Source organism: Peromyscus maniculatus, chromosome 14 (genome assembly GCF_049852395.1).
Source record: "Peromyscus maniculatus bairdii isolate BWxNUB_F1_BW_parent chromosome 14, HU_Pman_BW_mat_3.1, whole genome shotgun sequence".
In the NCBI taxonomy this organism is placed as follows: domain Eukaryota; kingdom Metazoa; phylum Chordata; class Mammalia; order Rodentia; family Cricetidae; genus Peromyscus; species Peromyscus maniculatus.
The window spans coordinates 59,476,610-59,502,669 of NC_134865.1; the positions used below are offsets into that span (position 1 = coordinate 59,476,610).

At 48.0% G+C, this 26,060-nt stretch overlaps 1 protein-coding gene across 3 annotated transcripts; it reads left to right on the top strand.

The window, feature by feature from the left end:
• Positions 1-455: 455 nt before the first annotated feature.
• Positions 456-20,616, top strand: Cipc (CLOCK interacting pacemaker). Of its 3 annotated transcripts, none has more exons than XM_076551135.1 (4): positions 456-561; positions 7,548-7,735; positions 14,379-14,548; positions 17,028-20,616. In XM_076551135.1, the coding sequence occupies exons 2-4, from the start codon at positions 7,600-7,602 to the stop codon at positions 17,928-17,930; spliced, it is 1,209 nt and encodes a 402-aa protein (XP_076407250.1). In that variant the 5' UTR covers positions 456-561; positions 7,548-7,599; the 3' UTR covers positions 17,931-20,616. The 3 variants fall into 3 exon arrangements, with proteins under 3 accessions (XP_076407250.1, XP_006990369.2, XP_076407251.1); XM_006990307.4 differs by lacking the exon at positions 456-561 and adding an exon at positions 1,033-1,189; XM_076551136.1 differs by lacking the exon at positions 456-561 and adding an exon at positions 1,451-1,661.
• The last annotated feature ends 5,444 nt before the right edge of the window (positions 20,617-26,060 follow it).

Below are 26,060 nucleotides of genomic sequence, written 5' to 3' on the forward strand. Positions count from 1 at the left end.
ATTATCTGTGTCTGGATAAATAATGTGATTAAGTATGAACTTTAAGCTGCTTGGATTACCAATGCAGAACGATTCGCCATCTAAGAGATCCGCAAGGTCCAATTTAACTATCGGCAGTGCCAAGAACATGCGATAATCTCCGCTGTCCAATAAAGCAGCCATTAGCTGCATGTGGTCCCTGAGCTCTTCCTGTAACGCCGCTAATGCGGCTGAGACCGTAGTAGCCTCATTTTATTTAATTTTAACAGCACTTCCTGGAGCACCGGGTTGGACAAAACGAGGGCAGCTCCAGACCCAGCTTCCAACTTGCAACCTTTTTAGTTGGGAAGCACTCCTCTTCGGGATCATCCTCATTTCGTGCTCCCAGGTCATTTCCCAGGGCCAGGCATGGGACGTCGTCTACAAAGGCTGGCATCTCCCAGTGCCCGGGGGCAAAGCGAGCCCAAAAACAGGACACGGCACGCAATCACCCCACCGCAAGACTCATTGCGTCTGGCCCTCGTGCGCGGACTGGAGGGTTGACGGGGAAGCGAACCAGGCGGCGGCGGGCGTGGCGAAAACGTGAGCGAGCCGCGCGAGTCCTCCCACGCGGGGCGCCGCGGCCACGCCAGGCCCGGCGCGTCCAGTTCCGGTCCCCACCCCTCACCCCGAGAGCAGCCTCCCCGCAGGATCCCCGAACGAATCCCGACTCTCGCCAGGGGCGGGGGGCTGCCAGCCACGAACCCCGGCCTGCAAACACCCAATCCCACAGGACTCGCTCTCCTCCACGACACAATGGCTCCGGGAGCCGGGCAAGATGGCGGCGGCCGGCGCCGACCATAGAGAGGCCCTCCGCGGTGGCGAGAGCGGCGACCGGCAGGCCTTCCGGCGCTCGAGAGCGGAAGCCGGGGGAGGGACGGGCTGGGGGCGGGGGGGTGGGGGCGGGCCTTCCAAGCGCAGCGCGCAGTCTCCGTGGCGCTGGCTCCGCGGAGCCGGGGACCACGTGACTGGCGGCGGCGGCGGCGGCGGAGGCGAGGGGGAGGAGCGAGGGGCGGGAGGCCTGGCGCGCGCGGGGGGGGGGGGGGGGCGGCGGATAGCGCGAAGGAGACCCGGCGGATACCAGGTTGTCATGGAGTCGTGGGGCCCGGCTCGCGCATGCGCCCGCTGACCGGCCGGGCTGGTGGTTTGGAGCGGCGACCCCTGGCCCTAGGTGAGCGAGGCAGGGCTCGCTTGGCTCCGGGCATTGGGGGGCCGGGGGTGGTGGTGGGGTGGGGAACGGGGAAGGAACCGGAATGGCGACCCTGGGAGGTTGGGACTGGGATCCCCGAGAAGGCAGGTGGGAGCAGGTGGAGGAGGAAGGAGAGCAAAGTGGGCACAAAGGGGAAGCCGGACTTGGGGCAGCGGGGGTCGCCATCCCCGGCTTCTGGTTGGTTGGTTGGTTTGCTTCCAGGGGTCGGGCCCGCGTGGGAAAGGGAATCCGGGGTGAGAGGCAGAGACGGCGTGTAGGGAGGGGGCCTTGTGTCAGGGGCAAGTGGTGTGGAGTCCCCGAGGGCACGTGTGCCCTGGCCTGGCCCTGGGTACCACGGCTCCTGCGGGAGGAGAGCCTGAAGGCCTGCCGGGCTGGACTGGTTGGTTGGTGGGCATGAGGGCTGCTGACCGAGTGAGTGAGTGAGTGAGTGCAGGTGAGTGTCCAGCACCTTCATTTAGCAGCTGTGGCCAGACACAGGTGCACCGTCTATTCCAGGGGCCCGCGGCCCCCTACTTTAGGCCAGCTAGCCAGGCGAAGTGCCACGGATAGGGATGCGAGGAAGAAGGTGGATAGTGCCAAGTAAGAAGTCAATGGTTAGTGGCTGGGTAGGGCAGTTTTGATCTGGACCCAGGCCCCAGGCCCGAGCCAAGCTCTTCTGTTTATTGCCCAAGTTCTGGCAGTAGGCATTGCCTGGGCATTTGCCCTGGAGACTGGTGGTATGCCAGTCACAGCATAGTCCTGTGGTCTGCCCAATTCTGCCCCGTTGAGTTGGCAGGGCTAGTTGATGCCTGGAGGGTGTGCATGCTGCCGCCTGGCGCAGATGTCATGTGGGCTGGTGCGAATGGGTAGGTGGGCACTGTTACTGTGAGCCCCCTTTCAAAGTGATCTGAGAACGTGCTCTGATCACATGCCCCCCTTTAAAGGATGGAGAGAGCCATGGGAAACCGTGTGACCGTGCGGAACAGGGCAGGATCTTGGACACGACCTTTTCAGCCAGTTTTGAGAATGGGAAGGAGTTTGAAGGAGAATATGAATAATAGACACTTAGGCAGGTGCAGTTTTTCCACTACTACAATACACATTCTCCTGGAATGGTATTTCTGAACATGCAGATCAGAAGAAACCGGCTGCAGAGAAAACATACTAATACGTTACTCATGGTTTTATGGCTGATAAAGGCTTTACTTTCTATGACCTTATCACTTTATTCCATATGAGCCTTGGCTTGGGCCTTCACCTCACACCTCTGCGCACGCATGTCGTACACGTGACACATTTAAAGGGAATGTGAGCTCTCAGGAATGTCGCCAAGTAGCTATAAAAGGAGAGCACTAAAAGCTGCATTTCAGATCCTTTCCCTGTAACCCTTTGGTCGCCAGAGTTTGTGGGTCACACCAGCTTTTAATTTGGTATATTTGTCCTATCTTAGAATAATGGGTATATTGGACTAGACCTGAAAGTTAGGTCTTGAGGTGATCACGTGTTTGGAAATGCAGCCTTGACCGTCAAAATACCTGAACTCGGGTATTTTGGTGCCTGCTAAACTGCTTTGGCTTTCAGAGACTGCCAGACTGACTGAGATTTGTTAGAATTTAGTATTCTCTTGAATGCCTGACAAGTCTGTTGCAAAGATTGAAAACAAAATAAAAACAGAACCAGCAACTGTGAGCTTCTAGAGACGAATAATGACCCGAATGTAAGGAGTGAAAAATGGAAGAAGGCACCAGGTGCCGTGGAGTACTTCCGAGAGTGTCTTCTTGTACCAGTTTATATGAGCCTCTGTGTTGACTCACTTCCCGTTTGAATTTTACTGTAGACTGCCCGCTTTGACAACCTTTTGGATAGTGTGTTACCCGTACATTCATAGGAGGCCCAATTAGGGCCGCTGGCTCTGCCTGTTTGGGAGTGTTCGTTAAGTCCTCGTGCAGAATGAGTGAAATGCAGGGTAATCTGAGATGTGTAGGAAATGGTAGTAGTGGCTTCGGGGGGCCGAGAGATGAGGTAGCAGGAAGACCGTGTAACCCATTTTCAGATGCTTGTATCTGACTTTATTAAAATAATACCGAGGAGGGAAAAACCCGATTTCTTGAGTTTTTAGGTTTTGCTATTTGTGTGGTTATTGGCTTAAGGGGTGCTAGTGGGAAATCACCCCCTTTTCTGCCTAGGGTTTCCTCTGGTGTGGTGTGTGTGTGTGTGTGAGCCCACTTCCTCCCAAAGAAGAGAGGTTGGTGTAGCTCTTATGCACCTTCCTACATGGGCCTCCTTGGCTGGAACGTTAAGGCTTTTTTCCTGTTTAAACAGAACTTTATCAAGAAGAGAGGCTTTCATATTTTTAATAATTTTTGCATCCAAAGCAGACACTTTGCCATTCTAAAGTCAATTGTAAGGGTTTTGTTGTTATTTTTATTCCCAATTGCCACCAATTCCCCAGGATCTCAAATTTTAGAATTTAACAGATTTGCCGAAGTTTTAGTATTTTGGTTCTTTAGTCAACATTATCCTTTAAATTCTCTGTGAACCAGAGTAAATTCCTACGTGTTTTTCTGTAGCTCCCCTGACTGCGTTTTAGTAACAGTACTCACATTTTGATAACTTAGCAACAGTACTAACTTTTCTTTTCTTTCTTTCTTTCTTTCTTTTTTTTTTTTGTTTTTTGAGACAGGGTTTCTCTGTGTAGTTTTAGTGCCTGTCCGGGATCTCGCTCTGTAGACCAGGCTGGCCTCGAACTCGCAGAGATCTGCCTGCCTCTGCCTCCCAAGTGCTGGGATTAAAGGCATGTACCACCACTGCCTGGCAGTACTAACATTTTGATAACTCTTCATTGTCTTGTCCAAGGATCATAGAAGGCTAAGTTGGGATGCTTTCTCAGAAATGCCTGTAAAATACTCTATGTTTAGTAAGATATTGCACGGTGAAGTTTTCTCAGATTCTTAATTAGTTGCAACTGACATGCCCTTCTAATCTGGATCAACAGCCTGGTCAAACCTGCCTTATAGTCTGAATGCCATCCAGAAGCCACATCTAGTTTCATTTTAAAGAAGGCTCTGTTCACTTTGGAGCAGTATTATATTAGGAAAATTGTACTCTATGCATTTGTTGGGTTTCATAGGCTCCTGCTTTAATTAGGGATACAGTTTTACATTTTAGTCTACTTTTTAAACGGGATTGTCCAGGCTATCAGGCATCATAGCTGTCAGACAGAGAGACGTTGCCTTTGCAGAGTGCTCTGTTACATGTGACAGTGTCGTTCTTATCATTGTGTGTGGAGGGAGAGTGATGTGACCTGAGCTGGGTGGGGCTGACAAACCTTCCTAAATGAGTTGTATGTGGGGCATGATGACTTCTCCTTGGAATGGCGTTGAGTGTTTACTCCCATCCGATCAGTGTGTGTCCTTAGCTCACTGCAGTTGTCTAGAACAGTGGTCTCAGCTGTCCCAGTGCTGGGACCTGTTAACACAGTTCCTCATGCTGTGGTGACCTCCAACCCTAGAGTTATTTTCATTGCTACTTCATAACTGTAAGTTTGCTGCTGTTATGAATCGCCACGTAAATATCTGATACACAGGGTATCTGATATGCAAACCTGTGAAGGGGCCATTTGACCCCCAAAGGGGTCACGACTCACATGTTGAGAACCACTGGTCTGTACATATGTAAGCAAGGGGTACTCCAGAGTGCACGGAAGCATGCGTCTCATTTCACCATGAGTCTTCCCTCTAGTTCACTAGGTCCTGAACTAGCAGAAATGTTCAGGGATAGCACTTCAGGTTCTTCCAGGGACAGTGCTGCTTGGCCCAAGTGCATGGAGTCCTGAGTGGATTGTGGATTAAAGCATCTCTGGATTTGCTTATGCCTACCAAGTTTTATGATGACTGTTTTCCTTGGTGGCACCCTGTTTTCTTTATCCCCGAAGTGTCCCTTGTTTTTGTTGTTGAAAGACAGGATCTGGCTAGGTAGCCCCGGCTGGCCTAAAATTCACTCTATAGACCAAGAGGTTCCCCGTGACTTTGCCTCCTGAGTTCTGGAGTGGGCCACCACTCCCGCTGCGCCTTAGTTAACATCCACAGTCTGTCCAGCATGTGCGGTTGCAGGGCCTCTGTCCTGGGTGTCTGCTCTCCTTCCCCTCCCCCACCCCCATTGTCAGTACATGGTCTTCTGCTCCTGCGCTCTGCTCTGGCCAGCCGGGCCGGCCATTTACTTCTGAGTGTGCCAAGTTCTTTCTCCCTTCAGCCTTCTCGTTGTCCTGGAACACACCGCAACAGCTCACCTGTAGTCTTTGACGACACTAATGCCTGCTGACTCCTCAGCCTCCAGATTCCAGCCTCATGGCACTTTTCCTGGTGCTACAGACCATAGCCTCACTTTTCATAGCTCCTGTCAACGTGATCATCAGCTGTATGAATCCTTGGTTAATGTCTGTTCCTCTCTAGATCACAAGCTGCAGGAAGGATACCAACACAGTTATGCTAGTCACTCTGTATCCTCAGTCTAGCACAATGCCCAGTTTATAGGAGCACTCGATACATGTTTTTTTATGTATACATGTGACTGAATGTAACGCATCTGAGCTTCACTGCAAAATGGATCACAACTGAGGAGGGTATTGTGAAACTCAAGAATAACATTAACAGCAATATATCCTTATGCAATATAAGCTCTTACACTTTTAAAATTTATTATGAATATGAGTGTTTTGTTTGCACGTATGTCTGTATACATACCACTTGTGTGCCTAGTGCCCACAGGGCATTGGATCCTCTAGGACTAGAGTTGTGAACCACCATGTGGGTGCTGAGAATCAAAAGTGCTCCTAACTGCTGAGCCATCTTTCCAGCCCACCCCCCATAAACACTTCTTAAATATGTTTATACATAAAAGTTTTTGCTCTTTTGTTGTAATCAAACTTATACTAAGTAAGCATTCCACCACTGATCTATACCTTCAGGACTGTAAAAGTTTTGTGGTTTAAAAAGAATTATTTCACTTTTATTTTATGTGCATTGGTGTGCAGGTGTCAGATCCTCTGGAACTAGAGTTACAGAGAGTTGTGAACAGCCATGTGGGTGCTCTGGAAGAGCAGCCAGTGCTTTTAACTGCTGAGCCATCTCTCTAGCACCCCCCCCTGCCCCCCCCACGCGTGTGTGTGTGTGTGTGTGTGTGTGTGTGTGTGTGTGTGTTTGTATTGTTTTATGTTAAAAAGTAGCATATAGGGCCAGTGAGGTACTTCAGCAGGTAAAGGTGCTTGCCGCCTGACAACCTGAGTTTGAGGACCCACGAAGTGGAGGCCGAACCAATTCCTGCAAGCTGTCCTTTGACCTCCACACATGCATCATGGCACATGTGTGTTCATGCCGATGTATACATGTACACAAAAGTACCTAGAATAAATGTAAAGAAGTCTTTTGAAGTAGTATACGTATGTGTGCATGCATGCACGTATGACGTTGGTTGTACTCTGCTCAGCACTTCATTCTGAGAACTGAGAGGTTTGTTTGAGAAACCCTGGACTGTGTGTGTGTGTGTGTGTGTGTGTGTGTGTGTGTGTGTGTGTTTGTATTGTTTTATGTTAAAAAGTAGCATATAGGGCCAGTGAGGTACTTCAGCAGGTAAAGGTGCTTGCCGCCTGACAACCTGAGTTTGAGGACCCACGAAGTGGAGGCCGAACCAATTCCTGCAAGCTGTCCTTTGACCTCCACACATGCATCATGGCACATGTGTGTTCATGCCGATGTATACATGTACACAAAAGTACCTAGAATAAATGTAAAGAAGTCTTTTGAAGTAGTATACGTATGTGTGCATGCATGCACGTATGACGTTGGTTGTACTCTGCTCAGCACTTCATTCTGAGAACTGAGAGGTTTGTTTGAGAAACCCTGGACTGTGTGTGTGTGTGTGTGTGTGTGTGTGTGTGTGTGTGTGTGTGGTGGCAGTGGATCACCATCCTGCAGACGTCTGCTGGGAAAGCTCGCCTCGCCGGGTGCTGTTACCTCTCTTCTCCTCAGGGAGGAGGGCAAGTTTATTTGGTTACCAAAAAGCCTAATCAAATGTCCCTTTGTTGGCAGTTCACAAAGCTTCCACTGAACATGGTTTGTGGGCCTTGACTTCGCGATGGACTTAGAGGGCAGAGGGGGGTGGGGAGCCTCCTTTGGATGGAAACCGTTCTGTGTAGTAAACCTGAAGCTTGGTCAGCTGAGACTCTGGAGACGGGGTGGCTGAAGTGGGTGAGGCTGGCAGTCTTTGCCCTCACTTTCTTCACCATTTGTCTCGCCTGGTTCATGCTCCAGGTGATGACTTCTTACATCCTTGTTTTTCATAGAGCAGTCCACATGCAAAGACTGTCTGTGACCCAGCTTCCAGCCCGCTGAAACATGGAGAGGAAAATGCCGTCCCGAGAGAGCCCTCGAAGACTCTCTGCCAAGCCAGGCCGAGGCCCAGAGAATAAAAGAGTCACTCGGCCGCTCGGTGTGGTGGCTGCCGACTCAGACAAGGACTCCGGCTTTTCAGGTTAACAATATCTTACTCTTCTGCCTCTGCTCCATAATACGCATGGAAACATTCCTCCCTGAAGCTCATTAGTGTAAGAAACACAAGAAGCTTTCACATACAGGATAAATAAGTATCTGAGCTCTTAAAAATAGCAATTCTGAAACCAAGGGGTGGTGGTTGGTAATTCTGGTATCTTATGGCACCATAGGTTAGTTCTGAAAAAGTAATTTTCCTTTTCAATTTATACTTTAAACTCTCGCTCTTCCATTTCAAACTGTAGTTACTAGAAAAAATATTTGAACATGGACTGGAAATATAGCTCAGTTGTGGACTGCTTGCCTTGTATGCAGGAAGCCGTGGGTTATATCCCCAGTACCCATAAAACTGGGCGGGCTGGGACATGGCCGTAATCCCAGCACTGGAAGGTAGAAACAGGAGGGTCAGAAGTTCAAGGTCATTCTTAGCTACATAGAGTTCAAGGCCAGTCTGAATTACATGAGATCCTGTCTCAAAAACAAGTGTTTTTAAAAATACTCAGGATTCTGTTGCATTAACTCCCTTTTCATGGCAGGGAAAAAGAAAAATACTACTGTATCTTGTTGCCATGAAACAGTGTGAAGGTCAGTTAAAAGTAATGTAGTCTTGTATTATGTAATGAGAAATTGGTCCTTAAGGAACACTAGGGTGTACTTTCATAAACCTAGATGATATAGCCTATTACATACTTAGGCTCTATGATATAGTCATACCTCAAATGTGGTCTGTCATTGGCTGAACCATCTTTATGTGGTAAGTGACTGTCATTTGTTAAGATAACACTTGCCTAGAAAGTAATTTTGCTATACTTAAAAAAGTCCCCTCCTAACCGTTTTTTTTTTCCTAATAACTGAACACTTTGTGTTTGGACTGTGAGCCACCCGGGCCAACTGTAAACCCCACTAGACATGAGAAAGTAGAACAGGAGCCCGGAGGGATGGCTCAGCAGTTAAGAGCACTGGCTGCTTCTGCAGAGGGCATGAGTTGGTGTCCACCATCCACATCAGGTGGTGCACAGCCACTTGGAGGGGATCTGATACCCTCTTGTGGTTTCTGAGGGCACTTGCCTGTACATGTGCATGTATATACAGACAGACAAACAGGCACACACATACACATAAAAGAAGATAAACAAATCCTTGAGCGTGTATGGTAGATATGCTTTTAATTCCAGGTGAGGCAGAGACAGGTGGATCTCTGTGAGTTTGAAGCCAGTATGGTCTACATAGTGAGTTCCAATCCAGTTAGGGCTACATGATGAGGCCCTATCTCAAAAAATAAAAATCAAACAAACACCCTCCCCCCCCAAACCAAATCTTTTATTTATCATCATCATCATCATTGTTATCATCATCATCATTATTTGAGACAGGGTCTGTCTATGTAGCCCTGGCTGTCGGAATTTACTATGTAGATCAGACTGCCTTTGAACTCACAGTGATCCTCCTGCTTCCACCTCCCAAGTGCCAGGGTTAAAGGCATCCACCACCACATGTGGGCTCAAAAACCAATCTTTAAAAAAAAATTTTTAAAAAGCTGAAGAGACGGCTCAGTGGTTAAGAGCTCTGGCTGCCCTTCCAGAGGACTGGGGTTCAATTCCCAGCACTCACATAGCAGCTCACAACTGTCTGTAACTCTAGTTTTAGGGTACCCAATACCCTCACACAGACATACATACAGGCAAAACACCAGTGCACACAAAATAAAAATAAATAAGTTATTAAAAAGTAGGAAGACTGGCCGGGCGGTGGTGGCGCACGCCTTTAATCCCAGCACTTGGGAGGCAGAGGCAGGCGGATCTCTGTGAGTTCGAGGCCAGCCTGGGCTACCGAGTGAGCTCCAGGAAAGGCGCAAAGCTACATAGAGAAACCCTGTCTCGAAAAACCAAAAAAAAAAAAAAAAAAAGTAGGAAGACTGATAGTGGAGCAGCTTTCATGACAGCTGTCCAGAGCCTTCCCCAGAAGGGCGACTGCACCCTCACCTCAGCCTCTTAACTTCGTGCTGAAGCTCCTATGTCTAGGGCTGAGGGAGTGGCTTGAACTACGCTAAATATTGAATTAATGTCAACATTAATGTCCCAGGAGATTCTCAGGATGATGCCAGGGAGTCGGGCTTACTATCCTGGGAAAGGAGCTTTTTCTAGGGAAAGATTTATAGGTATTACCCAGGCTCCAGAGACAACCCAGGCCTGTTACTGATTTACTCACTTATACTGGGAAATGCTACTGTTAGGAAATCTAGGACTCTCCCTCCCGGTCTTAGATTGGTACGTTTTCATCTCGTAGGCCCGCTGAATGAGAAGCTCAATTATAAATAGAGCATTACTCAGAGAGGGCCAGCACTGACCCCGGGGATTAGAGCGGAGGCATTAGTGTCTGCCCAGGACCAGGACAGTCCGGGGAAGGGTGAGCCAGCCTGTAGCACTTTGGGATCCCTTCGCTTAATGAATTTGCTTACCAGACTTGTCTCACCATAGCCCCCCTGAAACATCTATTAAAGATTTAGATTCCTAGGCCCTCTTAGAGATTCTGGTAGTGAGGCTGGGGAGGGTCTGGAGAGTGGGGTCTATAAAACAAGGCCTGGAAACCACCTAAGGGCTTTTTCCCTCTTTGAATATCACATTTGCTTTTGATCTGTTTCTGGATCATAAAGGTAATGCGTGCTCGTAGTAAAAGTTTAGAGACTTGCGGGAGTCAACGAAGAAAACACACTTTACCCACAGTCCTTCTGTTTAGAATTCCCAGGACCACTGCCATTTAGCTCCATCTTCTGAAGTCTTTGTCAGGCTAGTTGTTTTGATAAGTGCCGCACTGTTCAGACAGAGTGATATTAGAAATGACCACCCTCAATCCTCTTTCCGGAGGTGGTCCCAGTGAATGCTGGTCACTCTTGGGGTTAGGTCCCAGGGATGTGGTCCTGCCTGAATTATTGCAGTTACCTTGGATATAATGAAATTTTTACTTGATAATCTTAGCCAAAAAGCTGCCTGAGAAGGACTTTAGTAAAATTTGCAAAACCAAAATGGATAATATTTTCTATGTTAATTATTTTTCCAAATTTATTTTGAGAAATTTCAAACCTAAAGAAAAATGAATCTCCCCCCCCCCCTCGCAGGAAAGATACTTTCTTTCAGGTCCACTAGGAATTTTCATTTTGGCTTTATTCATATCCTTTCCTATATACATTGGCTTAACTGTTTGAAAAGTTTCAAAAATTTCAAACAATTAGCATTTTATCTCTAAATCTTTAGTATGAATCTCAGAAACAAGGGCATTATTATACCCAAGAAAGTCAACCTGATTGAATTCTCTCTAACTACAGTCTGTTTGGATTTTTCCTATTGTCCCAGTAATGTCCTTATAGCTATTTGCCATTGGATCTAGGATCCCACTGAGAAGCATGCATTGTATGTAGATGGCTTGTCTTTTTTTTTTTTTTTTTTTTTTTTTGGTTTTTCGAGACAGGGTTTCTCTGTGTAGCTTTGTGCCTTTCCTGGGACTCACTTGGTAGCCCAGGCTGGCCTCGAACTCATAGAGATCCGCCTGGCTCTGCCTCCCGAGTGCTGGGATTAAAGGCGTGCGCCACCACCGCCCGGCTTGATGGCCTGTCTTTTTAATGTTATTTAATCCAGGATAGCTTTCCTATCTTTTCTTTCCTTTATGACACTGACATCTTTGAACAGCAGGACTGTAGTTTTATAGCTTCCCGTTTTGGGAGTCATTGGAACACTGCATTGTTGATGTTGTATATTCCCCAAACACAAGGAAACTGTTAAGTTGGTCTCATTTTTTTTTTAAGATATGTTTATTTGCGTGTATGTGTCTCTTCATGAGTTCGTGCACTACTTGCATGCAGGTGCCTGTGGGGCTAGCAGAGGGCATCAGATCCCCTGGAGCTGGAGTTACGGGAGGTTGTTAGTCACCTCAAGTGGGGACTGGGAACTGAACCTGGGTCCTCTGTAAGTGCTCTTAACTGCTGAGCCATCTCTCCAGCCCCCATTCTCATTTTTGATGATACTCTGATCCCTTGGTTAAAAGGTACTGTGTACCAGATTTTTTTATTGTAAAGATAATCTTTTAATCGGGCCTGGTGGCACGTGTCTAGAATCCTAGGTTCTGGGGAGGCCGAGGCAGGTGAATGACAAGCTCAATTGCCTGGGTTACAGAGCGAGTTTGGCTTGTGTGGGTAACCTAGCCTCCAAGTGATGGAATCATAGGCAGGCACCACTATACCGTCTTCCTTCCTGCAAACTCTTTTTTTTTTTAAAAAAGATTTATTCATTCATTCATTCATGTGGGTACTTTGTCAGCATATACATCTGCACACCAGAAGAGGGCGTCAGGCAGTTGTGAGTTGCCATGTGGGTGCTGGGAATTGAACTCAGGACCTTTGGAACAGCAGAGAGTGCTCATAACCACTGAGCCATCTCCCCAGCCCCCTCCTGCAAACTCTTGACTAGTGTTTTAGCATCTCACTTGAACTGGTTACCACCCTAGCGATTTAAAAGTTGTGATCTACTAATGCTGTCATTTTGCCCAGTCACTGAACCTCTTGGTTAAGAAGCATTTTCCTTTTTTTTTTTTTTTTTTAAGATTTATTTATTTATTATGTATACAGCATATGTGACTGTAGGCCGGAAGAGGGCACCAGACCTCATTACAGATGGTTGTGAGCCACCATGTGGTTGCTGGGAATTGAACTCAGGGCCTCTGGAAGAGCAGTTAGTGCTCTTAACCTCTGAGCCATATCTCCAGTCCCACATTTTCCTTCTTCTGGTCCCTTTTTGAGTATCACCCTGGATTTGTATAATTCTTTAGTAATTCAGTTTGCTGGTCCGTTAACCGCATATTTCTGTTCCCTGCATTGTCTCAAATTTGGCCAGTGAGTTAAATGTGCCCTTGTCCCACTGACACCTGTAGCACGAATCTTAGAAGGTCTTATTACTAAAAACAAACCCACTGGGCGGTGGTACACACGCCTTTAATCCCAGCACTTGGGAGGCAGAGGCAGGAGGATCTCTGTGAGTTCGAGACCAGCCTGGTACAGATCGAGATCCAGGAAAGGCACCAAAACTACACAGAGAAACCCTGTCTCAAAAAAAGCAAAAAACAAACAAACAAAAAAACAAAACAACAACAAAAAAAACCAAACAAACCTGGAGCCAGGTATTGGGGTGAATGCTGAAAGATCAAGAGAAACAGAACAGGCCACAGCTAACCTCACCTTGCCAACTTCTCAGCTGATCCTGTTTCCTCAAACTGGAACCTGTGTCCTCATCTGAATGGATCTCAGCTGAACTGCTACTAAAAGCCTAAAAGCTTAACCAGTTCTAGTTCCTGGTTTTCATGCCGTATATACCATTCTGCTTTCTGCCATCACTTCCTGAGATTAAAGGTGTGCGTCACCATGCCTGGCTCTTTCCAATGTGGCATTGAACTCACAGAGATCCACATAGATCTCTGCCTCTGGAGTGCTAGGATTAAAGGTGTGTGCTACCACTGCCTAAACCTATATTTAATATTATGGTTGTTCTGTTCTCTGACCCCAGATAAGTTTATTGGGGTGCATAATATATCAACCACAGACACCTTCTCCCTCAGTGTTTGCGCACCTCTTCCCTTTGTTGGGACAACAAACTGGGTTCATCTCAAGACAAAAGCAGCTTACGGGAAAAGCGTTTATTTCAGCTCACAGTTGAAAGTTCATCATGGCAGGGAAGTCAAGGCCATGGGAACTTGGGGCAGTTTCTTAGCTTACCCACAGTCAGGGAGCAGAGAGCAAGGAACGAGGTGCTCAGCTCACTCCCTTCTCTACACACGAGGATCCCTGCCCAGGGGGTGGTCCTGCCTCTAGCTGAGTCTTTCCACATCAGTTAAGCTAATTGAGGTAATCCCTCACTGACATTCTGAGAGCTAAACTTGATCTAAATAATCCTTCACAGGTATGCCTGGGGGTTTGTCTCCTAGGAGTGTAGATTCTCCAAACAGCACTAACTACTCAATCAGAAACTCAGGACAAAGCTTTTCATTTTAATGGATATAGATTTTAATTGGCTTTGCTTTTTTACTTTGATTGTATCTTGTGGTTTCTAGAGCCTCTAAAGATCTTAACTCTGCCTGGGATCACACTTCTCCCCACGTCTTAACAACAGATTTGGAAAGTAATTACCTAGCTCTGGTGAGAGGGCTCTGCAGGTAAAGTCACTTCTCACCATGGCTCAGAACCTGGTAGCAGAGAACTGACTCCCACAGGTTGTCCTCTGACCTCCACATGTGCACGCACATCCTTCCATCCCCACACATGCAGATGTAACAACAACAACAACAAAGCTGTGAAAATAATAAAATAAAAGCAAGCATCTCACTTTGGAGTCTGCAGCTCATTTCTCACGTGATCTGGGGAGGAGTGCTTTCACAGGAACCCTGACTGATTGGGGCTTCTCTAAGGATTTGGAGAAAGTCAAGCCTAGCAGGAGGGATGGTTTGAACAGCCAGTGAAATTTCCACCTCAGAAAACTCACAGAAACACCCATCAAAGATGTTCCTTTCTATTTTTGGGCGTCCATGGCTGGGTTATGAGCTGTTAGCCTAGAGCCCACATGAACTGACCATTTTTCTGCCCACAGATGGGAGCTCAGAATGCTTGAGCTCCGCAGAGCAGATGGAGTCAGAGGACACGCTGAGTGCCTTGGGCTGGAGCCGGGAGGCCAGGCCGAGGCCAAGCTCCAAAGCTGCCGACAGTGCCTTCCCTGCACTGTCCTCTATGGTGGTCATGAAGAACGTGCTGGTCAAGCAGGTGAGGAGGGCCAGTGGGGCCAGAGCCTTTGCAGATGAAAGTTTCTGCGCTTCCAGAGTGCGGACATTTCCACTTTGCAGGAAGAGATTTCAGAAACACACTAGAGCCACACTGATGGGGACCTTCCACCCGGGAGAGGATGTCACCTTTCAACTACTGATGCTGTTTGCTTTTATTTGTTTGTTTGTTTTCTGATTTACATTTTTTTCTTTAAGATTTATTTTTTAAATTGTGTGTGTTATGCAAATACTCTACCACGCCTTCCTCTGACCTGAGGACACCTGAGCCCATATGTACACATACTTCTACTGAAATGTAGACAGACAGAGACAGAGACAGAGAGAGACAGAGAGACCTAAAAACAAAAATTAGAAGTATGTGCATGAGTCAGGACTTATGTTCTCACTATTTTATCTTTGTATTTCTAGTTTCAAAGGGACCTTCACCTGCTGTAGTAATGGATAATGGAACCAAACCAAGAAGTCACTTAAGCGGTGCATTCTAACTCAAGGCAGAGTTTAGGGGAGAACCAAAAGGTTTTTTTTTTTTTTTTTTTCAGTTCTGAGCACCGAGGCCAAGGCCTATGTATGTTAGGCAAACACACACCATTGCACTACATCACAGCCCTAGGAACCTCTTTTTTAATTTGAATTGATTTGGGAATTTAGGAGTATAAGACACATTTGTGAGCCTGCATAGTAGTACACTCCTGTAATCTCAGCCCTGGAGACACCGAGGCAGGAGGAATGCAAATTTGAGGGCCGCCTGGGATGCATGAGCCGACACTGTGCCAAAGACAGAGTTCAAACACACAAACAGCAGGAAGGACATCTTGGCTGCAGCGGCAGAGGCGGTTTCTAGGTGAGAGCCACAGCTCGGTGACAGGGCAGCTCGGGCTGAGAGCGGCCGTGCCAGTGGGGTCCTCACGTTGACTGTGAAGCTGTGAGTCGTTTGGACTGGGCACTAGCACAGAACCATGTCCACTCTGTGGCTACTATCTAGATAGGAAACGTCAGTGCCTGCAAATATTAGTTAGGTCATAGGATCTGAGACTGAGAACTCATTCATAAAAACTTGGTTAAGTTCAAATAGAGAAGTTTAAGGAGTGGAAAAGTGATTTAAGTCAAACAACATTTAAACGTATACTAATTTACTCTGAAAATAGAGTTCTTGCATTGACAAGGTATATTGAAAAGAGGGTTTAAGTGTTGACCTTCCCATCTTAGCCAGAGGTTAAAAGAAGAACATGGCTGTGGCATGATACTAGCGTTGTGTCTGGACACTGCCTGGTCACGTCTGCAGAACACACACTGAGGTCAGCAAGGTGGGCTGCTGGTGAATTCTGAACTATCATTTGAACATTTTGTTTGGTAGATCCGTCTCAGCAGGAACGTCAGTTCTCCTCTCTGAAAGGAAGGAGCCCAGAGACGGGATGCAGCCCCAGAGAGCTGCCTGCCTGCCTGCTAGGGCTGCCCTGCCTGTGAGGCCTCTCCTCCTGGCTGGCCCTCTCTCCTCTTTGCCTTTCTTGTTGCTCTGTGGACGTGTGGACAAGCCATGCGCAGGAGTGAGGAGGCTTTTCCAGCAGAGGACACAGGACAGCTGGCAGGCTGCTAGTCTGGTCAGGTGCTAGGAAGCTCAGTGACAAGCTAGCCTCTTCCGGGGTTCGTTTAGTTTTGGGGTTTCTTTGTGTTTTGAGACAGGGTCTCCAGTAGCCCGGGCTGATCTTGAAATCCTCATGTAGCTGAGGATGGATTTGATCTCTCGATGCACCTGCTTGCACTTCCTGAATGCCAAGATGATAGGCATCTGCCACCATGCCAGGTCTTATGCGATGATGGGATCCAGTAAAGGATTCCAGGCATGCTGGGCAAGCACTCCAGCAGCGGAGTCCAAGCCCAGCCTGAGCTTAGCAGCTCTAGCTTTGGCCAGGAAGTTGTACTCTCTCTGTTTCTGTCGCCTCTGCTGTACCTTGACTGTGCCATTATTTCATCTACCTCCAGTTTCTTCTTCTGAGTGACAGCCTTGATTAGAAACAGATAGTTCAGGGCTGGAGAGGGAGCTCAGTAGTTAGGAACACTTATTCTTCCAGAGGACCCACGTTTGGTCCCAGCGCCCATATTGGATTGCTCACACCACCCGTAACTCCGTCTGGGGGGGGGGGGGCGCTGACATGGTGCACTCACGTGCACTCCACAGGCACACACGGAGACAGAATTTAAAACATTTCCTCAAGTTTCTCGTAGGAAAACGTTTTTGTGTTTGCTTTTAGTTTTGTTTTTCTCTTGTTTTATGGTATGGTACCAGCTATAAGTGGATTTCAGGCCCCTTCTTCCCAGTTCTCAGCAAGGGCTCCCTGTGCATGCGGGAAGCCTGGCACCGGAAGCAGTTGTAGCTGAGCGCCCGCCCTCTTTGCCCTGGGTGGGAGCGGGGGCTGCCCGCCTCCGTCCTGAACGCAGCTGCTCTTCTCCTTGGTCTGCAGGGCAGCAGTTCATCCCAGCTCCAGTCCTGGACTGTCCGGCCCTCCTTTGAGCTGATCTCAGCACAGCCACAGCTCTTCGTCCTTCATCCTCCGGTGCCGTCTCCTGTCAGCCCGTGCCAGACTGGTGAGAAAAAGTCAGACTCCAGAAACTACTTGCCCATTCTAAACTCTTACACCAAAATAGCCCCCCACCCAGGCAAACGGAGCCTTTCCCTCAGCTCCGAAGAACGAGGAGCAGGTGGGATACCGAAGAAAATCTGCCCCGAGAGACTGGGGCCAGGTCTGTCTTCCAGCGAGCCAGCCAAGCCTGGCCCCGCGCTCTCCAGTCCTTCTGTCCCAGCCCCCGCCAGCTCCAAGCTCACCGAGGACCCGGCTCTGCAGGGAGTGCCCTCCCTGGGGGCTGGCGGGAGTCCACAGACCCTTCAGCCGGTGTCCAGCAGTCACGTGGCTAAAGCCCCCAGTCTGACCTTTGCCTCGCCCGCCAGTCCGGTGTGCGCGTCCGACAGCACCCTGCACGGCTTGGAGAGCAGCTCCCCTCTCTCGCCGCTGACAGCCAGCTACAGCTCGCCGCCGCCGCTGTGGGCCGCCGCCGAGCACCTCTGCCGCAGCCCAGACATCTTTGCGGAGCAGAGGCAGAGCAAGCACAGGCGCTTCCAGAACACCCTAGTGGTCCTCCACAAGTCCGGTCTGCTGGAGATCACCCTCAAAACCAAGGAGCTGATTCGTCAGAACCAAGCAACCCAGGTGGAACTAGACCAGCTGAAGGAGCAAACCCGGATGTTTATAGAGGCCACCAAGAGCAGGGCACCTCAGGCGTGGGCCAAGTTGCAGGCATCACTAACGTCTGGGTCCAGTCATTCAGGCAGTGACCTAGATGCATTGTCTGATCACCCAGACATATAGCACAGAGGCGTTCCTCAGTTATCTGAGTGGTTCTCTCGACTCTTTTGCTATTACTACCTACACTTGGTCTCCACAGCCTGTTTAAGAGCTTTTCTTTCTAAACTCACTCACAAAGCCACGTGCCAGGCCCTGGCTGCCGTCTTAATCTGTGGTTTATGCACAGGTTAAGTGTGTTTGTGTTCCTCGGAGGACCTTCAGTTGGGAGTATCTGTGAGTCCCTTTTCCTTAGCCTGCAGGAAAGATGACTGTGTGGGTCTCTTCCCCCTCACTATCCATGATCCAAGGCCCAGTGATATGGATGAGTGCACACTTGTCAAACCAAGGAGTGGGTGACCTAAAGAGTCTTCTTGGCCCTCCCTCAAGTATCTTAGTCACAGAGAAAAAGAAGAGACTGTGTTTGTATTCTACCAGGCATCATGCCAGTTGGGCGAAACCTAAAATGCTTTGGGCACAGGTTGTGCCTGGGTGCAAGCATTTAATCACGGAAGGCTATGAATCTTATACTTGAAAGTTAAGGGAGAAAGGGCAGAGCCATCTGACTCACTGATCACACACCAGATCTCACACAAGTGGGCAAATACTTCAGATTTTTAAAGTATAGACTTGGGTTTAGTACCATCTGGAATTGTAGTTGATGAATTGCTTTTTTGATTAAAGGGTCAGAGAAGCCAGCATTTTTTTGTCACTAGATGGAAAGTTTTGTTAATTCATGCTTGAAATAGCACAACCTGTCTTACATCTAAAAAGCCTGAGACAGGACTGCAAGATGGCTCAGTGAGTACGTGCTTGCTGCCAAGCCAGATGACCTGAATTCGATCCCTGAACCCACACGGTGGAAGGAGAGAACAGACACTGCAGTTGGTCCATCCTGTGTGTGCGCGTGCACACACACACACACACACACACACACACACACACACACACACACGCATGATACATAAATGAATATAAGATTAAAAACAAGCCACCATCAACAACATTAAAACAATCAAAAGCTTGAGATGGCTTTGGTGGGTCCTCAGAGTCTGGCCTAAGTTTCCACTGCTGTCTCTGGTCTGTACCTCACCCAGCTGATGTAGGAGGGAAGGAGACTGTGCTTAGACCTTTTGAATTAAGGAAAACCCTGAGGTTAGAACAAGGCCACGGAGTCAGGAAGGCTCCTTCCCTGTTCACGTCTGAGTTCTCACCCACCCCCTGTGGTGATGGGGAGCCACTGTGGAGGTCTTGTGTCTTGTGTTAGATGTGGCAGGAGAGCAGAGGTGTGGTGTCCCTCTCAGGGGCTGGCCTTAGGACGGAGAATGTGAGACACATTCTTTTTAGCTTCCCTGTGCTGGTAACTAAAATCTAAACAGTAAAGACTCAAAGGGTTGTATCCGCTTGTTTACAATCTTCATCCTCCTGAAAAGCTTTGTTTTTCACAAATTAACTTGCTTTCATGACCAGCATCTTCCTGCAGAGAGAATGCTCATGGGCTTTACTAGGTCCAGAGTTAAGGGTCACATCTGTTAGGGAGTTGGTTGTAATTCTAACATAGTTTAAAAATTGTAAGACTCAGGTTGACTCTACTGTGTTCATGAAGACATACGATTTGGATATGACTGGTTGAAAAGATAATCAGCTTGGTAAAAATCTCTCTACTCTCTGGTCAACACAGAATTATTACCTGCTGTTTGCTTCCTGAAAGAGTCCCCCAATGAGAGCCAGTGCCCTGGGCAGACTCAGCTGCCTGCGATACGCTTCCCTGAATCCGTGTGGTAGCGGAGCTATTCCACTCACTCCACTAGGAAGCTTCCCTTTTTGGCACACTGTTTGGCAGGAAAGCTGTAGAGACAGGTGCAGTCAGAGCAGCCTGGGCACCAGCCACAAGTTTTACCGAACGTCAGAAGGCTGGAAGCACTTGCTGAGAACCAAATGTACTCCATTGGAAAAGCCCTCCGTGGAGCTGTAAGCCTCTTGGACTCTTCCTCCTAGATATGGGTTTCCGTTTCCCTTCTTGTCCCCATAAAAGATGATGAAAGCCACCATAGATCTTCGCTGCTGAGTGGCAGGGGGGGTCAGCACTCTCCAGTCACTGCTCCTCCGTGATCTTAGAGCCATGGCTGCAAGTCCCTAGGCTGTTAGCATAGTGTTCTCTTCCTGGTGGAGCTGGAAGCAGATGGACTCCAGTAGAGAAGCTAGGTCTTAGAAGGAGCGATCCTTGGAGGTCAGAGGCTAGACCAGCATTTGGAGGAAGCCTGGAGTGGACCGGAAAGATCTCCATTGGTTGCCCAAAGCTGTAAGTAGCAATGGCCTTCGTGGTGCATGCTCTAAGTCCTTCTGAAGCGTTGTGCAGGGCTGTGAGAAGTGTAGCTCAGTCCAGCCCATAGGAGACCCTTTGTCAGGTTGGATTGGCAACATCGGAACACCTTTAGAAAGGTTCCTGATTGAATTGGCTATAGAACTTAACGTTTGTAATTTGCTACGCTGTTTTATCGATTATAGTATTGTCTGACTTCTCTAGTGGGATTCCTTCAGCACACACGTTACTCTTGCACATGTACTTCAGTGGGTTTTTTCAGCCACAACCTCTTAGGGTAGAGACTATTTACCAAATGTGAATTCTTTTAAGAAAGTGTGAAGTTATGTAGAAATTGACTGTGAAATGTCAGCGGGGGGAAAAAAATAAAAGTCACTTACTTGAAAACTATTTGCTTTGCGACTGCATAAAGATTCTAAGGACTGGGCATGGAGCCCTTGGTACAGTGCTCGCCTGGTGTGTGTAAGGCCCTGGGCTCCACCTAGCTACTCCTTCACAAAAACCCTGAAAGAAATCCAGAATAAGTGTGGATTGCGTGAGGCTTCAAACATCGTTTTGTGTCACCTGGGATATGGAATTGGATGCGGAGTACTGGAGTCTGTTCAGCCTGAGCAGTCTGCCGTGCTTGGAGGGGGAGAGTGAGAGGACCGTCCAGTGCCTGCTCCACCTCACACACCACAGGGCCAGTGGCTACAGCTGTACACTGTGGTGAGGTAAAGCCACGTAATCTGAAGCTCTTTCTACAGCAGAGGGGTCCTCAGCAAGTATGTCAGCCTTCCTCTGTGCTCCCACCAGGGAGATGTCTTCCCTGCATCCCAGTCCAGCCAAGAACTCTTCCTGCATGTTTGATCCTGGGAGTGTAGCAAGCTTACTCTCATGAAAAGATCTACAGGGTTGGCAGTATGAAGAAGTCCTATAGATCTATTTCTGACCCACACAGTGATCTGAGGGACTTTGAAATATGATTGTAAGGCCACTAAAATGAATTAAAAATGGGTAAAGATAACTCAAAAAGGCCCTTCTGAAATAGAGACCACCTTCTCCAGAAGTGGCGTCCAGAAAAGTAAGAGATCACAGAGAACAGATTCTGTGAGGCATGGGAGAGCCCTGTTCCTTGACTTGTGTCTCCTCATCCACCCCACCACACAGCTCCTGTGGGAGAAAGCATCCAGGCATCTAGAACCTGCCTGTTTGAGAACATCCTGTTTAAGCCACATCTTGGACGCTTCCACCACAGTTCACAGCCTGGTGCCAGAGACACCAAAGACTGGCTTTTGTTTATCATTTCTGTCTCATTTTCGTTCCATGTCGCTGGAGATTGAACCTAGAGCCTCAGGCATGGCAGGCCACTGCTCTACCACCGGGTGAAAAAGCCCCGTCCCTGCCCAACCCACTGTTCTGGTGACTTTGGTTAGGTCACGTGTAGCCTCTGAGCTGACTGAGAAAGCACTGATTAGCTCTGAGGTTCTTCCCAGCGTTACCTTTTATGCGATCTGTAGCTGGGGGTCAGCAGGACTGCTCAGTGAGGAAAGGTACTTGCTGGAGGCCGGGGTTGACCAGCAAGCCCTGTATGGTAGAAGGAGAGAGCTGGCCCCCGGAAGTTGTTTTCAGACCTCCACATGTACACCATGGCGTGCACACACCCCCATCCCAAATACACTCGAATGAATGAAATGCAATTTTAAAAGTTGCTTTTTAGAAAAGACCTGTAGCTGCATTAGATGAGCCATAAGTAAAATCAACAGACTAGAAAGGACTCACTTGAGGAGCTTAGAAAATGGATCGTCTGTGCTCCAGTAAGGCGACCTTATGTCAGCGTCCGGTCGGATCTTACCTCTGGAATGTGACTCTGGAGAAGCATGTCGTCAGTCTTCTCATAAGTACCTGATTGCAGCCTGCATATTCACTCATGCCCATGTAAAAACTGCCTTTAACCCCAGCACTCAGGAGGCAGAGGCAAGTGGATCTTTGTGAATTTGGCACCAGCCTGGTAAACAGAGTTCTAGGACAGCCAGGGCTACAAGCAAGACCCTGTCTCAACGACAACAAAACACCTGCATTCAGATCTTCCTTCCTTCCTTCCTTCCTTCCTTCCTTCCTTCCTTCCTTCCTTCCTTCCTTCCTTCCTTCCTTCCTTTCTTCCTTTCTCTCTCTCTCTCTCTCTCTCTCTCTCTCTCTCTCTCTCTCTCTCTCTCTCTCTCTCTCTCTCTCCTCTCCTCTCCTCTCTGCAATGTCTTGCGATATATAGCCCAGACTGATGTTGAACTTGTGGCCCTCTTGCCTCAGTTTGCCACGTAAGACCTTCATTTATTTATGTGAGTGCTGAATGAAGATTGAACCCGGGGCCTTGCATATTAGACAAGCACTCTGCCACACTGAGCTACTTCCCTAGTCTTCAAAAAAGGAATTGTCTGTGTGTATGTGGTATATGCATGTATGTACACGTGTGTGCAGATGTGTGCTCAGGTGCCCTCCCCTCTGCCATGCTTTGCCTTATTCCCTTGAGACAGGACCACTCATTGAACCTGGAGCTCCGTGGTTTTGGGTCAGACGGGTGGCCAGCTGGTCTCAGGAACCCAGCGTCTAACACTCCTGATGCTGGGGACAGATGCACGGGACCACACGAGTGCTGGGGATTCGAACTCGGGTCCTCAAGCTTGTGCAGCAAGCTCTCTTCCCCGCTGAGCCATCTCCCCAGCCTCCATCAGATTCTATTAACTAAAAATAAGGGCATCCGAGGATCAAATGACATCATGTTCTTTGCTGGTCAGTTTTCTGAAAACAGTCCTTTCATCTGAGATGAAAGGTGTGACTTTAAAAAAAAAAATCGTTTTAGAGTGTGTCAGTCGGCTTTTTATTTCCTTTCCGACGTCTCTCCCCACAAGCAAGCAGGGGTGATGTTTCTCCATGTGTTAGCAGGAGCTGTGGGCCGAGTGAACATTTTCACCGTCAGTAGTCAGGGATACACAGAGGCTCTGGTGCTCTGTGAGGTCTGTCCTCCGGTCCCGGCCTTCCTTTTGTCTGCTGGGAAAGAGATGTGAGATGGGAAGTCTGTGCCTCCGTGGCACAGCACAGTCCGAATAGCTGAGAAAGAAGCACCTGTGTGTCCTGGCCCCGGCAGCTTTTACCTCGGGCACTTCAGTTGAGAACAGGATGGGGGCACCCTGAGATCACAGCGTGGAAGGATGTTATCTTAAGTCTTAAAATCGCCGAGTAAGGCAGCCTTCCTGTATGCAGACCCTGTAATGGAATTCAGCCTCAGAGAGGCTGTCACTCGCTTGGGTAATTAGAGACCCTACTGCCAAAATGTCTAGTTAGAGTTAACCCCAAAAGAGCAAGTGGCAACCCAGGATGGTTATTCTGCCCGGCTTCCTGGAAGGACGCATTCTGTGGGTCCACACGTGACCACTTTGGCTTCTCCTCTAAGAATCCCTCTTCATTCTTAGAACACGTGGCTTCCCTGTATTTCTGAGGGTTGGTTATGCAAGACATTAGAGAATTGCTTGAAAAAAAAAAAAAGTCTGCATGATTCCTGCCCCAAATTTCAGCAGCTGGAGATGAGCAAGAAAGTGAGAAAAGCCCATGGCGTACCAAGTGAACACAGCGAGTGGGTGGAAGCTGATAGGAAACGAGGGGGAATAAAAAAAAAAAAAAAACAACCAAAAAAACCGAAAGTGGGATTTTGAGGCTGGCTCTTCTGAGGGCCTCGGTCAGGATGAATGCTTGTGTTCTCTGCAAGGTTTTCAGGAGTGGCTAAGAGCCTCAGAGTAAAAATAGATGCTTTTAATTTTCCTATCGAGTTTTTATCTCAAGAACTGCAGTGGCCTTGGAAGAATACTCCTTCCTCCTGATAGAGGCCCTTGTAACAGCAGAACTGTGGCCTCTGTTCTCTGGGAATAGTCCTCAAGCTTTGCCCACTGGGTAAGCCCATGGGAGGGCCTGGCACTCTTCATTTGGGGGTAGTAAGAAATCAGAAGCTCTGAAAAATGGAGATCTGCTCTGACCTACTGATGGTAAGCTGCTGCAAGCCGCAGGAAAATGTAATGGAACCCAGTTACTATCACAAAAGCTACTATTTGGAAAGGTCAAGGACTTTTCCGAAGGTCAAGCCATGGCTTAAGAAGTCTTGGTGATATTTTAGCATATATATATATATATATATATATATATATATATATATATATATATATATATATATATATATATATATATATGCCGGTTCCTAAGATGATTTTCTTGTGTGCTTCCAAGAACTCCTAACAGTGTATTTATCTAAAATATCTATCAAGCATCCAAGGCCAAATGATCTCCTGAACTAAGAAGTTATGGAAACAACACCTGTCTCCTAGGTCAAGTAGATAGCTTTATTTATTGTGCAATTTTAGGTGAGACCCTCCTTCCTTCCTTCCATCCTTCCTTCCTTCCTTCCTTCCTTCCTTCCTTCCTTCCTTCCTTCCTTCCTTCCTTCCTTCCTTCCTTCCTTCCTTCCTTTCTGTTTTTGTTTTTCGTTTTGTTTTTTTGAGACAGGCTTTCTCTGTGTAGCTTTGCTCCTTTTCCCTGGAACTCACTCTGTAGCCCAGGCTGGCCTCGAACTCACAGAGATCTGCCTGCCTCTGCCTTCCGAGTGCTGGGGTTAAAGGCGTGCACCACCACTGCCCGGCTGAGACCCTCCTTTCTTATACAGCCTTACTAACATTATAGACTCCTAACTTCTTACCTAACCACTTGAAGGAATGTAGACTGAGCATATAAATCCCCTTTTCTTGATATACTAACCGATCATTAGCTCGCAGTGGACCTCCTCCTTTATCACTCCCTTTTTTGGAAGAAAACCTGATAATCACTCCCTGAGGAAAACTTTTGTCTGCCTTTAGGACCCTGCAAAAATTCAAGCCTGGTGACCTTGCTCGGCCAGAGGATTGCTATTGCTTGGGTTTATAACTCAATACCTCAGAGACTTGAGAGAACTAAGAGGGATAAGGAGAGGTATAAGGAGACTTGGAGGAGGATTTGAGGGAGAGGACTTGAGGATGAGATGGAGAAGAGAAAAGAGAATGGAAGAACTAGATGGGTAAGAACTGGAGAGGAACAGACTGAGATGGGGAAGAACTAGATTGAAGGACTAGAAGAGAGTACTAGAGGAACAAGATGGAAGATGAGGAAGAGCCAGATGAGGAAGAACAAGATGAGAGAGAAGGAGATGGGAGAGGAGCTGATATAGGAAAGAACTAGATGGATGAGAACCTAGATGGGGCGGAACAAAGATGAGAGAATTAAGATAGAACTTAGAGGGGACAGCAGATAAATGTAGAGAGAAATCAGGCAAGAAAGGAGCTAGGCATGAAAGCAGAGTAGAAGATATGTAGACAGAGAACTGATACAGAATAATGAAGTATATGGACCAAGAAGTTTCATGTACATAGATTCATTTCTTTTCATCAAAGATTAAATTTTCAGCTGGTTGTAGATTCTTCCCGGACCCTGGGAGGGGACTATTGAGGGGCTGGACCCCCACAGTACTCGATAGTAAGCCATGTCTTCACAGAGAGCTGTATGAAAGTGACCATCTCCATTCACTTCTCCTAAAATGAATAAATTGACCCTGGAGGGGCCAGAGGAGAGCTTTCGTTGACCTCTGAAGGTTCATTGGAATGAACAGAGAGCAGACTGTGAGGAGAAAGGGCATTCCATGTATGAATGGAGAATCTCAGAAGCGCGCTGGCTCAGTAGGTAACCCAGCCAGGTGCAGGCTTCTCTGCCCTTCTGCAAAGGGCATGGAGCGGGGTGGGGGTGAGAGGAGGTGGGGGATGGGGGGATGCAGGCAAATCCAAGGG

Bases quoted from the DNA above. Each gene is read 5' to 3' on its own strand.
- Cipc (XM_076551135.1), top strand. From the start codon at position 7,600: ATGGAGAGGAAAATGCCGTCCCGAGAGAGCCCTCGAAGACTCTCTGCC. The intron at 7,736-14,378 runs GTTAACAATATC...TTCTGCCCACAG, and splicing joins CAAGGACTCCGGCTTTTCAG to ATGGGAGCTCAGAATGCTTG. The intron at 14,549-17,027 runs GTGAGGAGGGCC...CTTGGTCTGCAG, and splicing joins AGAACGTGCTGGTCAAGCAG to GGCAGCAGTTCATCCCAGCT.